The sequence below is a fragment of the Anomaloglossus baeobatrachus genome, chromosome 8, assembly GCF_048569485.1.
Source record: "Anomaloglossus baeobatrachus isolate aAnoBae1 chromosome 8, aAnoBae1.hap1, whole genome shotgun sequence".
NCBI lineage: Eukaryota > Metazoa > Chordata > Amphibia > Anura > Aromobatidae > Anomaloglossus > Anomaloglossus baeobatrachus.
This window is the reverse complement of record NC_134360.1, coordinates 204,266,686-204,284,387: the sequence shown is the minus strand read 5'-3', so window position 1 is coordinate 204,284,387 and position 17,702 is coordinate 204,266,686. Positions and strand designations below refer to the sequence as shown.

General features: G+C 40.5%; 1 protein-coding gene across 2 annotated transcripts in view; it reads left to right on the top strand.

Moving 5' to 3' along the window:
* Positions 1–391: 391 nt before the first annotated feature.
* LOC142249405 (uncharacterized) overlaps positions 392–17,702 on the top strand; it is a 78,149-nt gene continuing 60,838 nt past the window's right edge. For both annotated transcript variants that reach the window (XM_075321058.1, XM_075321057.1), the window contains exons 1-5: positions 392–553; positions 657–712; positions 980–1,036; positions 4,286–4,342; positions 11,732–11,779. In XM_075321058.1, coding sequence (XP_075177173.1) covers positions 502–553; positions 657–712; positions 980–1,036; positions 4,286–4,342; positions 11,732–11,779 — 270 coding nt within the window. In that variant the 5' untranslated portion in view covers positions 392–501. The remainder of the gene's footprint in view (positions 554–656; positions 713–979; positions 1,037–4,285; positions 4,343–11,731; positions 11,780–17,702) is intronic.

Below are 17,702 nucleotides of genomic sequence, written 5' to 3'. Positions count from 1 at the left end.
AGCGATTTTGCACGTTTTTGCGACGATGCAAAATCGCTCAAAGGTGTCACACGCAACGGTATCGCTAAAGCGACTGGATGTGCGTCACAAATTCCGTGGCCCCAACGAGATCGCTTGAGCGATGTCGCAGCGTGTAAAGGGGCCTTTAGACAGATATGGGGGCTTCCTACTGTAGAATGCATTAATTATTAGTATTATTTATTAAAATTGGTAATAGCAAAATCTGGCACATATAAAAAGCTAAAGGCTAAAAACAACATCAGGTTATATTAATGTTTACATTTAATGCAGGATGTAAAATGTTGGCAAATGTTAAATGCTGTCATAACTAGTTTTATAAACTTGATTGATCTAGTTCTAACATCAAGGTTGCCTTTGTCTAGGACAGTTTCCAATGTGTGCAGTGTCATATAGAGTGCTTAGGGATGCCATCAATTTTAGGGCTATAAAAGAAGGACATTGACTGGTGCTATCCATGCCTTGAGCTCCACCATCTGCAGAATGAAGATCATCGTATTCCTGGTCCTGGCTGGTCTCAGCCTCGCTGCTCCCGGTATGTAGATTGTGACATTCTGTGAAATCCTAAATTATTCCTATGCATTGTGAGATAACTTGTTCAGCTTTTTTTTTTTTTTTTTTTTGCTCTATTTGTAAAGGAATTACTGATACAAATCCTGATACGAGGTTGAAGGACGTGTCAAATGAACTAAAGGTAAGATTCTTGAAGGGAAAAATGGCACTAATCTCACACTGAAATTCTAAACCATATCTACAACCATTAATATTAAGTTGTTTTCATTCAGGCATAATTAATTTCTGTAAAATAGAAGCTATACTGTGTACAATATTATTAGTGGTGACTATTATTTTATCCCAGTGGTTCAGTGCTCCTATTATTTCACATTTTTTTACATATGGTCTTATTTTATCAACATTATCATTCCTACATTGCTCAAATTAATTGTCTATTCTCAATTAGAAATCTCCAGATCTCATGCGGAAATTAAGAATAATTACTTGTAACTATAAAAGCGAAGTAAGTATATGTTATTGTCAGTCTTTAATAAGATAAAAACATACAGATATGACTTGTAATTTGAAAATGTGAGAATCAATTAGCAACAAACTGTTCTAACATTCTGACCTTAAAATGCTTTTTTAAATCACAAGAACATTACACTCTCCAGAATCAAGAATATCTGAACCCCCAAAATGTGTTGATATTAGTTAGAAAAAAGATTCTGCATTGCTGATATGGTTATACAGAAAAGTCAAGATGCAGTTCTACACTTTTCTTCTAATACACACATGATAGTTTACATTCTATCTCCTATTCTGTAGACGAGTTAGAAGAGAAAGTATGAAGGAAAAATGATGCAGATATTGATGTTCCATATTATTTTGTTACACATTCATTTAATCTGGTATTTCCCCAAAAATGGAAATTGCCTTTTGTAACTTTTCACAAAATTATGGACATATCATAGACAGATGTCGTAAGCTTTGGTCCGTATGCTGAAATTTCCTTCAATAGTGAAACAAATAGGCATAATTGCTCAGCCCAAGGATGTCTTTCCTTATTTGAAGACTCACTCTTAGGGGTACTTTACACGCTGCGACATTGCTAGCAATTGCTAGCGATGTCGAGCGCAATAGTACCCGCCCCCGTCGCACATGCGATATGCGGAGATAGCTACCGTAGCGAACATTATCGCTACGGCAGCTTCACATGCACATACCTGGTCGGCGACATCGCGGTGACTGCCGAACAATCCCTCCTTCAAGGCGGAGGTGCGTTCGGCGTCACCCCGACGTCACCACGACGTCACTAAGCGGCTGGCCAATAGAAGCGGAGGGGCAGAGATGAGAGGAACATAACATCCCGCCCACCTCCTTCCTCCCGCATTGCCAGCAGGACGCAGGTAGGAGATTGTCGTTCCTGCGGTGTCACACATAGTGATGTGTGCTGCTGCAGGAACGACAAACACCTTTGTATCGGCAGCAGCAACGGCATTATGTAATGGAGTGACGTGTCACCGATCAACGATTTTTCACGTTTTTGCGATCGGTGATCGTCGCTCCTAGGGTTTACACACTGCGATGTCAGTAACGGTGCCGGATGTGCGTCACTAACAACGTGACCCCGACGATATATCGGTAACGATGTCGCAACGTGTAAAGTACCCCTAAGACTTTCTATCTAACCTTTCATCTCAAGGGAAAAAAGGGCTTGGCTGAGTGATCATGTCCCTCCATTGTATCCATCAATGGGGTTCCCACCGTTAATAACTTCTGAAATGTCTCTGTCACACAAGTTTTGGGACTCCATGAGCTCTCAACATCTTATTTGTTTTTTTTTTTATTCTGGCATCAGATATACTGCTATAATAACGCTAATGCACTTGGCACTGAAGGAGGAGATTTTATATCTGGCACTTGGCATCAATTGTGGAGCTAATATACACTGTTACATGGCTGTAATAATTGCAGAGATTAATCACAATATAACATGTACTCTGTTGTTGAAGTTTAAGAAAAAAAAAATTAACCTTCTATACAATAATAAGTTATGGTAGAACAAGAATTACAACTTATCAGTGCATTTTGTACAACCTAAATGAGAAAATAAAACTTAAAAAGAGTAATCATTCTTATCTTTATTGCATAAATCAATGGAACATATGAAAATAAGAAACTTTGTAGAATATCTTCATCAGAGAAATCTGCTATTTTTTCCTCCAGGACTAATAATTCATTCTGAAAATTCTCAATTAATTGGTAAATTCTATATTAAGTGAATACAGATATTCATATTACTGAAATAGGATATGGCAGTTGGTGCTCATAAAGTTCTCTGGAGAGAGCAGGAGCGAGAGACCGACACAATCTGCTGCAAGTTCACCAACTACCATCTCCTATCTCAGTAATGACTCTATATTTACTGAAAACAGAATTTGCTTGTGAATTGAGAATTTTGAATATCAATGATCAGTCCAGGAGGAGAAAGAAGCAAATTTCTCTAATGAGATACATTACTCATTACTCAAGTTTCTGATTTTCACGTGCACTATTGATTTATGGGGAGAAATAAACAACGGTGACTTTTACAACTTCTGACCATTTCTACCAAGCCATAATGTGTTTGACCTTACCATTAGTATACCGTATTTTTCATATTATAAAACACACTTTCCTCTCAAAAATGTGGGCGGAAAATGAGGGGTGCGTCTTTTAATCCGAATGCACCTTACCAGGATGTGGTGGAAAAGGATAGCAGGAGGTAGGGGCAATGCTGCGGGCTGTGGGATACTGTGCTGGGGCCTGTGGGGCACTGTGCTGTGGGCTGCTGTGCTGCGAGCGGTGAGGCAGGAGCATCCTGAAGACGTCGGCGAGTGGGCCTCAAATAATGGCGCCCAAAGTCGGTGCGTAAGCAGATGGAGCTCTCAGTTCAAGATCTGATCTACGCACACGCCGCCTCCAGCCCATTGATCTCCAAGCAGCAGACTTAAGGAAAATGGCGTCCGGAGGTGGCGTGTGCGCAGATGAGAGCTCGGCTTGTCATTGAGCCGATAGCTCAATCTGCGCACAGGCCAACTCTGGTCACCATTCCTTTGAAGCCCACACCGCTGACAGTTTCTGGAAGTTGCCTACCTCACAACATCTTGGACAACCGCCAGCTGCATCGCCTGCAGCATCGACCTGCTCCACCACCGCGCCTGCCTCCTGTGACCCTGCTCCACCACCGCTATTATTACTCCCCTGATTAAACACCACCGGATTGTAATACGGACCCCCTTTTTTTTACCATTTTTGTTTCTCTAAATTTGGGGTGCTTCTTATAATCCAGTGCATCTTAAAAAACGAAAAATACGGTATGTGATTGTAATTAGAAAAACAGTTTAAAGGAGTGAAGGTGGACATATAAATGCACGTTATAATAATCTATCTTATATTTTATCAACAACATTTTCAAAAGGTTTTCTTTACTAACATTGAGTGTAAACATTTACTGAAACTTTGATCAATCATTTTCTGATTTCACAAAAGTCGATATCTCAGTATGAGCAGAAATAAGATATAGCTTGTTCTCTGAAGCACAGAGTAATGCATATGGTAAAAAAGACGTGCACTGCATGCATCAATGGTATGTCCGCCCCTGCATAGGCTAAGCTTATGGTTTCCTTATGGTGGGAATGCTGTATATTGGGAATACCTCTTTATATTAATCAGTTGATAAATTTACATAGATTTACTTATATCCATGTTGTTAATTGTCATTTTACAGTTTGATGACAATGCAGCTAACTTTGAAAATGTCGTCAATGCATTAAGATCGACATCGGTAAGAAATATACAAGGGTCTGTTGTTGAATGTTAAGATATAGTTTTCCCACACTAATGATAATGTAATGCTTGAAGAACATGTACATATAAACAAATGCCAATGAAGGGAATATAGATAATTCCATGTTTCCCTGAAAATAAGCCCTAGCAGGATTTTTTGGCATTTTTGGAATATGCTTAAAATACAGTGGGTACGGAAAGTATTCAGACCCCTCTAAATTTTTCACTCTTTGTTTAATTTCAGCAATTTGGTAAATTAAAAAAAAAATTTTTTTGTCATTAATGTACACTCTGCACCCCATCTTGGCAGACAAAAACAGAAATGTACAAATGTTTGCAAATTTTTTAAACAAGTAAAACTGAACTATCACATGGTCATCAGTATTCAGACCCTCTGCTCAGACACTCATATTTAAGTCACATGCTGCCATTTCCCTGTGAACCTCCTTGACATGGTTCTACTCCTTCATTGGAGTCCATCTGTGTGTAATTAAACTGATAAGACTTGATTTGGAAAGGCACACACCTGTCTATGTAAGACCTCACAGCTCACAGTGCATGCCAGCCCAAATGATAATCATGACCAAGGTTACAAAAGAATTTCTGCAGTACTCAAGGTTCAGAAAAGGACAGTGGCCTCCATAATCCTAAAGTGAAAGAAGTTTGGGACCACCAGAACTCTTCCTAGAACTGAGCAATCATGGGAGAAGAACCTTGGTGAGTGATGTAAAGAAGAACCGCAAGATCACTGTGGCTGAGATCCAGAGATGCCGTAGGGAGATGAGAGAAAGTTGCACAAAGTCAACTATCACTGCAGCCCTCTACCAGTCAGGCCTTTATGGCAGAGTGGCCGGACGGAAGCCTCTCCTCAGTGCAAGACATATGAAAGCCCACCTAGAGATTGCAAAAAAACCCCACATTAATGACTCCCAGTCTATGAGAAATAAGATTCTCTGGCCTGATGAGACAAAGAGAACTTTTTGGTGATAATTCTAAGCGGTATGTGTGGAGAAAACCAGGCACTGCTCATCACCTGCCCAATACAATCCCAACAGTGAAACAGTGGTGGCAGCATCATGGTATGGGGGTGAATACAGCCAAGTACAGTGATATCCTAGAGGAAAACCTCTTACCTCTTCCAGAGTGCTCTTGACCTCCGACTTCACCTTCCAACAAGACAATGACCCTAAGAACACAGCTAAAATAACAAAGGAGTGGGTTCAGAACAACTCTGTCACTATTTTTGACTGGCCCTGTCAGAGTCCTGACCTAAACCCAATTGAGCATCTCTGGAGAGACCTGAAAATGGCTATCCACCATCCAACCTGATGGAGCTGGAGAGGATCTACAAGGAAGAAGGGCAGAGGATCCCAAAATCCAGGTGTGAAAAACTTTTGCATCATTCCCAAGAAGACTCATGGCTGTATTAGCTCAAAAGGGAGGGTGCTTCTACTCAATACTAAGCAAAGGGTCTGAATACTTATGACCATGTGATATTTCATTTTTTATTGTTTAAAAAATTTGCAAATATTTCAACATTTCTGGTTTATTTCTGTCAAGATGGGGTGCAGTGTGTACATTAATGAGAAAAAAATGAACTTTTTTGAATTTATCAAATGGTTGAAATGAAACAAAGAGTAAAAAATTTAAAGGGGTCTGAATACATTCAGTGCCCACTGTAGAAGCACTACTTCACAAATAAGCCTTAATTGCGGATCATCACACTATTAGTATTTTATTGCTGTATGTTGCACTGGAAAATTTATTTGCATAACAAGAGAACTAAGGGGTAACGTAGTCATGGTCCTGTGCGTGACCAAGTAGTCAAGAACAAATCAAAACAACTTCTTGCAAAAATTTAAAAATTGTTTTTTACATGATTCAATTACAAGCAGTGACATAGAAAAACAAGAGTCAAAGAGTCAAATAGCAATTTATCAGGCTTTTAAGGAGTGTCACTGATGACAAATCACATAGGGCCAACATCCCACATGTGGCGAGAGTATGTATAAATGGACAGTAATAAATAATTATATGGATGAACTCAGTATGGATAAAATATATTACTAAAGTGTAAAAAAAGTAGTAATTACTCCAAGACAAGAGTATGTATGAATGGATAGTATTGAACAGTTATATGAATAGACCCAGTATGGATAAATTAGGTTACTAAAGTGTAAAAACTATAGACATGTCTGTAAAATATTACCATACATTAAAGAACAGCCATAGGATAAAGTGGGGACTCCATAGACAGACTCCCATATAGTAATTACTCTAGGGCCCCCCCGAAGAAGTGATCGAAACATGTGCGTCGGGGCACGTTTTCCTTGGCACCACTAGCCACAATGGGTGAGTGAATGATTGTTATGGCCTGGCTCATAGGCTTAGGATATTAGCATTGCGCTAACCTGGAGTAATTACTTTATGGGAGTCTCTCTATGGAGTCCCCACTTTAGCTTATGGCTGTTCTTTAATGTATGGTAATAATGTTTTACAGACATGTCTATAGTTTTTACACTTTAGTAACCTAATTTATCCAGTGGCAGGCTGTGCGGCGGCGGGCTGTGAGGCAGGGGCATCCTGAAAATGTTGGCTGTGCTGGTTTCAAATAATAGCGCCCGGAGGCGGCACGTGCACAGATGGAGCTCTCAGCTCAAGATCTCATCTGCACAAGTGCCATCTCCAGCCCAATGATCTCCCAGCAGCGGACTTAAGGAAAATGGCGCCCGGAGGTTGCGCGTGCATAGATGAGATCTCAGCTTGTCATTGAGCAGATAGCTCAATCTGCGCACTTGCCAACTCTGAGCGCCATTTCTTTGAAGCCCGCACAGCCGACAGTTTCTGGAAATTACCTATCTCACAGCATCTGAGACACCCGCCGGCCGCACCACCCACAGCATTGACCTGCTCCACCACAGCTCCTACCTCCTGTGACCCCGCTCCACCACCGCTGCCATCCCCCCCTGGTAAGAGACCACAGATTGTAAGATGGACCCCTTTTTTTGATTTTTTTTTCCCTCTAAATTTGGGATGTGTCTTCTAATACAGTGCATCTTCTAAATCGGTAGCTACTTCTATAAAGTATTTGTAACATATTCTGATGATAAACCATAAACATCCTAAATGGGAGAACCAAGCCTAATTTAATACCTTAAGACCAAAAAATAATTTGGATTGGCACCACCTGAAAAAACGTGCAAACGCCTCAATAGCAACACTGAAAACATAAAGAAAAAAGGGGCGTGTAAACTGGTCTAATATCAATATGTGGCAAGCTAATGCATATATAACCAAAAATGGCGCATTGTAAAATTTATACAGCCAAGAGCCTCAAAATCAAGTGCAAAATAGCTTTAATCATTGTGCAAAAAAACCCATAAAAATAATTAAAGACATTTCATACAGAAAAAGACACATATGATGCAATTACAGATAGTACTGCAGTATATATGAATACTACAAATAACCTTGACTCCTCACATCAAAAATGCACAGAATATACACTGTGTGCAGAATTATTAGGCAAATGAGTATTTTGATCACAATATTTTTTATACATGTTGTCCTTCTCCAAGTTGTATAGGCTTGAGAGCCAACTACCAATTAAGTAAATCAGATGATGTGCATCTCTGTAATGAGGAGGGGTGTGGTGTAGTGACATCAACACCCTATATAATGTGTGCTTAATTATTAGGGAACTTCCTTTCCTTTGGCAAAATGGGTCAGAAGAGAGATTTGACGGGCTCTGAAAAGTCCAAAATTGTGAGATGTCTTGCAGAGGGATGCAGCAGTCTTGAAATTGACAAACTTTTGAAGCGTGATCACCGAACAATCAAGCGTTTCATGGCAAATAGCCAACAGGGTTGCAAGAAGCGTGTTGGGCAAAATAACTGCCCATGAATTGAGGAAAATCAAGCGTGAAGCTGCCAAGATGCCATTTGCCACCAGTTTGGCCATATTTCAAAGCTGCAACGTTACTGGAGTATCAAAAAGCACAAGGTGTGCCATACTCAGGGACATGGCCAAGGTAAGGAAGGCGGAAAATTACCACCTTTTGAACAAGAAACAAGATAAAACGTCAAGACTGGGCCAAGAAATATCTTAAGACTGATTTTTCAAAGGTGTTATAGACTGATAAAATAAGAGTGACTCTTGATGGGCCAGATGGATGGGCCAGAGGCTGGATCACTAAAGGGCAGAGAGCTCCACTCCGACGCCAGCAAGGTGGAGGTGGGGTACTGGTATGGGCTGGTATCATCAAAGATGAACTTGTGGGACCTTTTCGGGTTGAGGATGGAGTGAAGCACAACTCCCAGACCTACCACCTGTTTCTGGAAGAAAACTTCTTCAAGCAATGGTACAGGAAAAGTCGGTATCGTTCAAGAAAAACATGATTTTCATGCAGGACAATGCTCCATCACATGCATCCAACTACTCCACAACATGGCTGGCCAGTAAAGGTCTAAAAGATTAAAAAATAATGACATGGCTCCCTTGTTCACTTGATCTGAACCCCATAGAGAACCTGTGGTGCCTCATAAAATGTAAGATCTACAGGGAGGGAAAACAGTACACCTCTCGGAACAGAGTCTGGGAGGCTGTGGTGGCTGCTGCACGCAATGCTGATCGTTATTTTCACCAGGTAAACCAATATAACTGCACAAAATTTAGAAATAAACATTCCTGACATGCAAAAACAAAACCCCCAAAAATTAGTGAGATGGGAATATATTTGTTTTTTATTAAGTTGCCTAATAATTCTGCACAGTAATAGTTACCTGCACAAACAGATATCCTCCTAAGATAGCCAAATCTAAAAAAAACCCACTCCAACTTCCAAAAATATTAAGCTTTGATATTTATGAGTCTTTAGAGTTGATTGATAGTTGTTGATCAATAATTAAAATGAATCCTCTAAAATACAACTTGCCTAATAAGTCTGCACACAGTGTACATGCTGAAAAAAACCTTTATATCAACTCAATATACGGCTAGTGTAAACATACATAGGCAAGTTGAGTGTATAAAGGCACCGACACACTTAGCGACGCTCCAAAGATCCCACCAGCGATCTGACCTGGCAGGGATCGCTAGAGTTTCGCTACATGGTCGCTGGTGAGCTGTCAAACAGGCAGATCTCCACAGCGATAAGATATCAGCCACCAGCAACCAGCGACCCGTGTAACGACTCTGTGCTTGGTAACCATAATACACATTGGGTTACTAAGCAAAGCACTTTGCTTATAGCTACCCGATGTGTACCTTGGCTACGTGTGCAGGGAGCAGGGAGCCGGTTTCTAGAAACTGCGGACTCTGGTAACCAAGGTAAATATCGGGTAACCAAGCAAAGCCTTTGCTTGGTTACACGATATGTACCTTGGTTACCAGCGTCCGCAGAAGCCGGCTCCCTGCTCCCTGCACATTCAGATCGTTGCTCTCTCGCTGTCAAACACAGCGATGTGTGCTTCACAGGGGGAGAGCAACGACCAAAAAGTGGTCCAGGACATTCAGCAATGACCGGTGACCTCACAGCAGGGGCCAGGTCATTGCTGGATGTCACACACAGCGACATCGCTAGCAAGATCACTGTTGCGTCACAAAAACCGTGACTCAGCAGCGATGTCACTAGCTATGTCGCTTAGTGAGACGTGGCCTTTAGACACAAAATACTAAACAGCAATGCGCGTCCTCAGTAAGCTATACATGCACATGTGGATAATGAATAGACCAAATAGAGCACCCAAAAGATTGGGAATAAAGAGGAGAGCAAATACCGCGGTCCACACCCTACGTGTCACGCCATGATTATGGCTTCATCAGGAGCCAGTGTTTCTGTATGAAATGTTTTTAATTGTTTTTATGTTTTTTTTGCACAATAATTAAAAGCTATTTTGCACTTTGATTTTGAGGCTCTTGGCTGTATAAATTTTACTATGCGCCATTTTTGGTTATATATGCATTAGCTTGCCACATATTGAAATTAGACCAGTGCAGGTTTACATGCCCCTTTTTTCTTTTTGTTTTTAATTTAATACCTTCCCACCACACTAACAGAATATTGCAGTTATCTTCTTATTCCTGCAAACTTCTGTATTATTACAAACATATTCCAATGTATACAAAAGTCCCTGCGTGGGAGGAAACAGAAATTTTCATATATATATTTGAACAAATAAAAGTACAGCCTCAATGTTTCAGTTAATATCACTTATATTTGAGATTTTAATGTTTTGAGCAACACAAAGAAGGAAAATAATGTAAAAGATTCTTTTTTACATTTTACTCCAAAAAAAAGGTATTTTTATGTACACCCCAATCCAGAAAAAGAAGCCCTCATTCAGCTGCTACACCAATGAAACAATGAAACAGTTATGCCTGTGCAATACAGTTGACAGAAACAAAAATATCTGTATGAAACAAGATCAATAGTTTTAGCTTTAATTAATTATTGTTTTTACCGAGAGGTATGACATTTTTTAATCTTTTAATTAAATACCCATACGAGGGCTTCTTTTTGTGGAACGAGTTGTTTTTGAACGATATCTTTCATCTTAACATATATCGTATTGTAAATATGGAATAAATTCCTAAGTGGGAAGAAATGGTGAAAAAAGACAATGCTGCCATTATGTTTTGAGTTCTGTTTTTATGGCATTCAATGTGTGGAAAAATGAAAAAAGACTTGGAAACATGATTTTCCAGGTTTGTAGAATTTACTTTATTTAAGTGATTGTAAAAAAAAAATATTTTCATTTTGTGTCACCATTTTCCGAGATTTGTGCTGTTAGATACAGATGCTGGTTGTGTAACATAGTCGGCATCTTCCGTAGGCGGAGGGAGCGCAGCACATGTAGGTGATGATCTGATTAGAGGTTAATATTTGGTTACATAGCTTGAAAAAAAGACCTAAATCCATCTAGTTCAACCTTCCTCATTTATAATCTACAATGTTGTGTACTGAGGAAATCATCCAGCCCTTTTTTTAAATCTGTTAGAGTATCTGCCATTACTTATTGTGGTAGGGCATTCCACAGTCTGACTGCTCTAATGGTAAAGAACCCTTTCCTATTTAGCTTCCGGAATCACCTTTCTTCCACCCACAGTGAGTACCCACTGGCCCTTAGTAGTGTCATGTGCCAGTCCTTTAGATTGACCACACATTTAATCAATTACTCACAAGATTATGATGATCTTGAAATATAAGGCACATTAACAAACAGCATTGATATAATAACAAAACAATGAAAATCTGTTCAAATTAGAATATATTATCCAATTTTAGGAAATCTGTATACTAATGCTGAGCTTAGGTACTTGCACTATATCAGAGTTTCTATATATAAAAACACAATCCTCAACTAACTCGTCTTCTTTATTATTGCAGAATGGACGAGGCTTTTCTTACACATTGGGAAAATTGCTCTGCGAACTGGTAAGGACACCATTATACATTGACAGAGTATTTTTCTGGTATCTTTAAGGTTTTTTTTTTTACTATACAGAAAGAAGAAAGTAGTAATGTAGAATATAATATATTGAAATGATGTACTTTTTCCTGTTCATTGTAATAATAGAATATAAATAGAAAATACACAATTATAAAAGGATACTCCGCATCAAAATGTGGCTTGGGAGTGATTAGTGGGACTTGGGGGGTGGCCTCTGATCTACGTATTCTGTATGAACTGGCAGAGATAGCAGAGTACGTTGCACATGTGTAACCACAGCTGCATTCCAAATGGTGTAATGCAGGGGTCTCAAACACGCGGCCTGTGGGCCATATGCGGCCCCTGAGGCTGCTTGTTGCAGCCCGCAGAGCCCGTGACTATCGTGGCCCTGTGCCAGGGGTCGGCGCCGGCATGTGTTTTACTAAAGTTGATTCATTTGCGGTGCTGCGCAGAGGAGCTGTCCGCAATATACCAATGGCTCCTGCCCACCAATCAGATGCAAGGAAGTGAACCAAAGCAACCCCAGAACATCACATTACCTCCACCATGCTTGACAGATGGCATCAGGCACTCTTCCAGCATCTTGTCAGTTGTTCTGTGTCTCACAAATGTTCTTCTGTGTGATCCAAACACCTCAAACTTCGATTCGTCTGTCCATAACACTTTTTTCCAATCTTCCTCTGTCCAATGTCTGTGTTCTTTTGCCCATATTAATCTTTCCCTTTTTTTAGCCAGTCTCAGATATGGCTTTTTCTTTGCCACTCTTCCCTGAAGGCCAGCATCCCGGAGTCACCTCTTCCCTGTAGACGTTGACACTAGCGTTTTGCAGGTACTATTTAATGAAGCTGTCAGTTGAGGACCTATGAGGAGTTGATTTCTCAAACTAGAGACTCTAATGTACTTGTCTTGTTGCTCAGTTGTGCAGCGGGGCCTCCCACTTCTCTTTATACTCTGGTTAGAGCCTGTTTGTGGTCTCCTCTGAAGGGAGTAGTACACACCGTTGTAGGAAATCTTCAGTTTCTTGGAATATCCTTCATTTCTAAGAACAAGCATAGACTGTCAAGTCTTACATGAAAGTTCTCTTTTTCTGGCCATTTTGAGAGTTTTTAATGGAACAAACAAATGTAATGCTCCAGGTTCTAAACTAGCTCAAAGGAAGGTCAGTTTTATAGCTTCTCTAATCAGCAAAACTGTTTTCAGCTGTGCTAACATACTTGCACAAGGGTTTTCAAGGGATTTCTAAACATCCATTCGCCTTCCAACACAGTTAACAAACATAATGTCCCATCAGAACACTAAAGTAGTTGTTGGAAATGGGCCTCTATACACCTATTTAGATATTGCATTAAAAAACAGATGTTTGCAGGTAGAATAGTCATTTACCACATTAACAATGTATGGAGTACATTTCTGTTTAATTTAATGTTAGCTTCATTGAAAAAAAATGTGCTCTTCCTTCAAAAATAAGGAAATATCTAAGTGACCCTAAACTTTTGATTGAACTGCAGTGTATACATTCCCTTCATTGAAACTGCAGCAGCTAGAAGGAAAAGTAGTGGGATTACAAAAATCACAGGATTTATAGGCATGTTAAGTATATACTATGAAAAAATGGAAGCAAAATCATAACATCTCAATTCATTCAGTAATGAATATGAGCGCCTGTTGAAATCCTTGCAATTACTACATCTGCTGCTATCAATGAGGTTATTACCCCTTAATGATCAAGTATGTACTGGTATGTCCTTGGTCGCTTCCCTCTAGTTACTGCGGCTTGGCTGGAGAGCTTGCGGTATTCCCTTCATATGTCTCCTGATCTGATCAGCAGAGATGTGCGGCTAACAGGCATAGGTGGATCTGAGATCCACCCATGCCTCTTAACCCCTTAGATTGAACAGCGTGATTTAACCACTTCATCCCCGGGAGGTTTTTATTTCGCTCCCCCTCTTCCGAGAGCTGTAACTTTTTTATTTTTCTGTCAATCTTGCCATATAAGGGCTTATTTTTTGCAGGATGAGTTCTACTTTTAAATGAAACCATCATTTTTACCAACCATATAGTGTACTGGAAAATGGCAAAAAAATTCCAAGTGCAAAAAAATTGCAAAAAAAGTGCGATTGCATGATTGTTATTGGGATAGTTTATTCACAGTGTTCCCTATATGGTAAAACTGATGACTCAGTGTGATGCCTCAGGTTGGTACAAGTTTGTAAATACCAAACATGTATAGGTTTACTTTTACCCAAGGAGTTAAAACAAAAATCAGAATTTTGTCCAAAAAAAGCTCACTTTTTGCGCCATTTTCCATGATCCGTAGTGTTCTCATTTTTCGGGATCTGTGGCTCAGTGATGGCTTATTTTTTGCATCTTGAACTGACGGTTTTAACGGTACTATATTTGCACAGAAGCACCGTTTTGATCGCATGTTATCGCATTTTGTACAAAATTCGCAACAACCAAGAAACATAATTTTGGCATTTGGAATTTTTTTTCCCACTACGCCATTTACCATTTACCGATCTGATTAATTGATTTTATATTTTGATAGAGTGGGTGTTTCTGAACGCGGCGATACCAAATGTGTGTATATTTTTTCTTTTTTTAACCCTTTAATTTTCAATGGGGTGATTGGGGGGTGACTTGAACTTTTAGGTTTTTTTATTTTTTTATAACTTTTTTAAACTTTTTTTTTATTTTACTAGTTCCCCTAGGGTACTATAATGATCAGCAGTTTGATCGCTGTTCCATTTCTCCAGATCACAGCTACACAGCTGAGATCTGAAGAAAAGGAACTTTCCTATTACAAACAGCAGTCTGCTGGGTGTAAGAAGTGACTCATGATAGTTTCAGGGGTCATCACATGACCCTGTGCTACTATGACAACCATCGGATCCACGTGATCACATCACGTGACTTCCAATGGCGCCGGGTAAGTGAATGTTTACCACGGCCGGCATGTACAGCGTGCTGTGACATTTTCACAGCACACTGTAAGGGGTTAACAGCCACGAGTGGGTAGCGAATCCACTCGTGCTTGATAGCTGTACATGTCAGCTGTTCAAATCAGCTGACATCTGTAGCGATCACTACCCACTGCCGGTGGCAGCAGGCAGGCATTAACCTGACACGATTCATGACGTACCCAGTACGTCATGTGTCATGAAGAGGTTAAAGCAGGGTTCTCCAACTCCAGTCCTCGAGGGCCGCCAACAGTGCATGTTTTCAGGATTTCCTTAGCATTGCATGGGTATTGGAATCATCACCTGTGCAGATGATTAAATTATCACATGTGCAATGCTAAGGAAAACCTGAAAACATGCACTGCTGGCGGCCCTTGAGGACTGGAGTTGGGGACCCCTGGGTTAAAGGGACGTGGCGGGAATCATACCGGTCCTCGCCGCCATCGGCTTCCCTGTGTCGCGATCACAGGGCACCATGGTGTTGCCATGGTAGTGCGGGGTCAGCTGAGGACCCCTGATGCTACCATGACTCACTTCCTGTGAGCGCCAACAGAGTGACAGCACTCACAAAAACAGTGCGTTTTCGCTGATCAAAGCAGTGCTGCAGCATCGTTCTGATCAGCACAAGCGCTTGGATTGTGGAGTCATTGAGTGCCCATAGCAGGAATAGTAAAATCAGTAAAAAAAAAAGTTTTAAAAATTAAAAAATCCCTAAAAGTTCAAATCCCCCCCCCCTTTTTGCCCCATTGAAAAAAAAAATTAAAAAAAGAAAAAAAATACACATATTTGATATCGCCGTGTTAAGAATTGCCCGCTCTATCAAAATATTAAATCAATTAATCTGATCAGTACACGGTGTGACAAGTAAAAAAATTCCAAATACAAACATTACGTTTTTTGATCACCACCATATTTGATTACAATGATATAACAGGCGATCAAAACAGTACATCTACACAAAAATGATATAATTAAAAACACCAGTTCAAGACACAAAACATGACTCGAGCATCTGATTCTGAAAATGCTCAAATTTTCCCATTGACTTCCATTATACTCAGTTCACGCCGATGCTGAATCGAGTAACGAGCAGTGTGATCACTACATGTCACCAGTTCTTCTAATTTTCAACACTTGCTATGGATTCTGCATATCCTTGAAAAGTTTATTTAAGGAATGTCTACACAGATCAGATGGAAAATATGGTGCAAATCACAGTATTTTATGAAATGTCATCTATACTGTGGAGAAAACTTGCAGGGTAAATTGATCGACACTGTGGATTTCTCATCAAAAGTCTGTGAATTTATGTTGCCGATATTGAAAACAGATTTCACAATTTGCAATGAAAGATTGATGTCAGCCGTGTATCCGTATTTCTGCAGCTGAAATTGCTGTTATTATTCTTGCTCCCCTCCAACTTCATAATAAACAAAAGACCAGGGTTAACAGACAATTGCCTACATGAGTATACTCCCTAAGGCCCCCTTCTCACGCACGTGAAAAAACTAACCATTTTTTCACGGACGTATTAAAGGGGTGGTTTGCTCCCCGTGTGCCGTGTTTCTGGCACATGCTTGTTCTCCGTGTGTTATTACGTAATAACACACGGAGAACGGAAAGTCCCACCTTACCTGATTGTTCCGGAGCTGTCTGTGGTGCTGATGACAGTGTCCGGCACAGGCCCGCCCCGCTGACGCTGCTTCCGGCCCCCAGTGAAGAAGACGCGTTGTTCAAATTCACTGGGGGTCGAATGCAGGTGACAGCCGCGGCAGAGACTGCAGGGCTGGTGGAGGCGAGTATGTGTCTTTTTTATTTTTACAATGACGTGTATTTCTACGGCGCGTGTCACGTGCGACCGCATCCTCACTACATCCGTGTGGTACAGGTGCGGGCCGTGTGACACCCGTGCTGCCGGAGAAAAACTGACATGCCTCTGTATGGAGCACACGGGCTCACGTCTGCTCCACACGGAGGCACGGGCCAATGGCTGAACACATGCGTGCACATAAACCCATTGATTTTAATGGGTATATGTGTGCCCGTGTCTCCGGTACATGCGGGAACGGACCTAGCACATACCGGAGGCACGTGCGTGTGAAGGGGGCCTTAGGCTGCTTTCACTTCGCACATCAGTTTTTTGGCATCAGGCACAATCCGGTGTAAAAACTGATGCAACAGATCAGACGAAAAAACGGATCAGTTGCATCAGTTTTTTTCCATCAGTTCCTTCAGTTTTTGGACGGATTGTTGTACTACTGAGCATGCTCAGTATTAAAAAATGCAATCCATCGTTGGTTTCCGGCATTTGACGGATGACTCCGGATCCAGCGCCTATAGGCTTTCATTATACAACATGCCGGGCTAGATCCGGCATGGTCCATTTTTTTGCCATTGTCAAAAAATGTTGCATGCTGCGTCCTTTCCGGCAGCCAGACGAAGAAATTTCGCCAGATCCAGCGGATGGCCGATGTAATGAGTGGTCATCAGGCACAATCCGGCGCTAATACAAGTTTATGGAGAATAAAACGGATCCGATGCCGGATCCGTTTTATCTGCCATTCGCCGAATTGTGCCTGACGGCAAAAACTAATGTGTGAAAGCACCCTAAGCTAATTAGTATTATAACTTGTCTTTCTAAATAATTTGTACTACAATGATGTCAGTATTTCTTAAATTAATGCGGGCATATCATTTTTTTTTTTTTTTTTTTTTAAGGTCATGGAACACAAACTGTAGAATAGAAGAAAGCATGCAGTAAAAAATAAAAAAAAGAATGAAATAATTTAATTATTGATGAAAACTTTCCAAAAAATTTAATGTTTCATTCAATCAATAAATCATTTTGAAATCTAAGTATCTGTGTGTTTTCTAACAACCGTAATTGTCAGGGTACGGTTCCACTTGCGCATAGCCTCCGATGTGAGTGCATCAGAAGCGATATGCT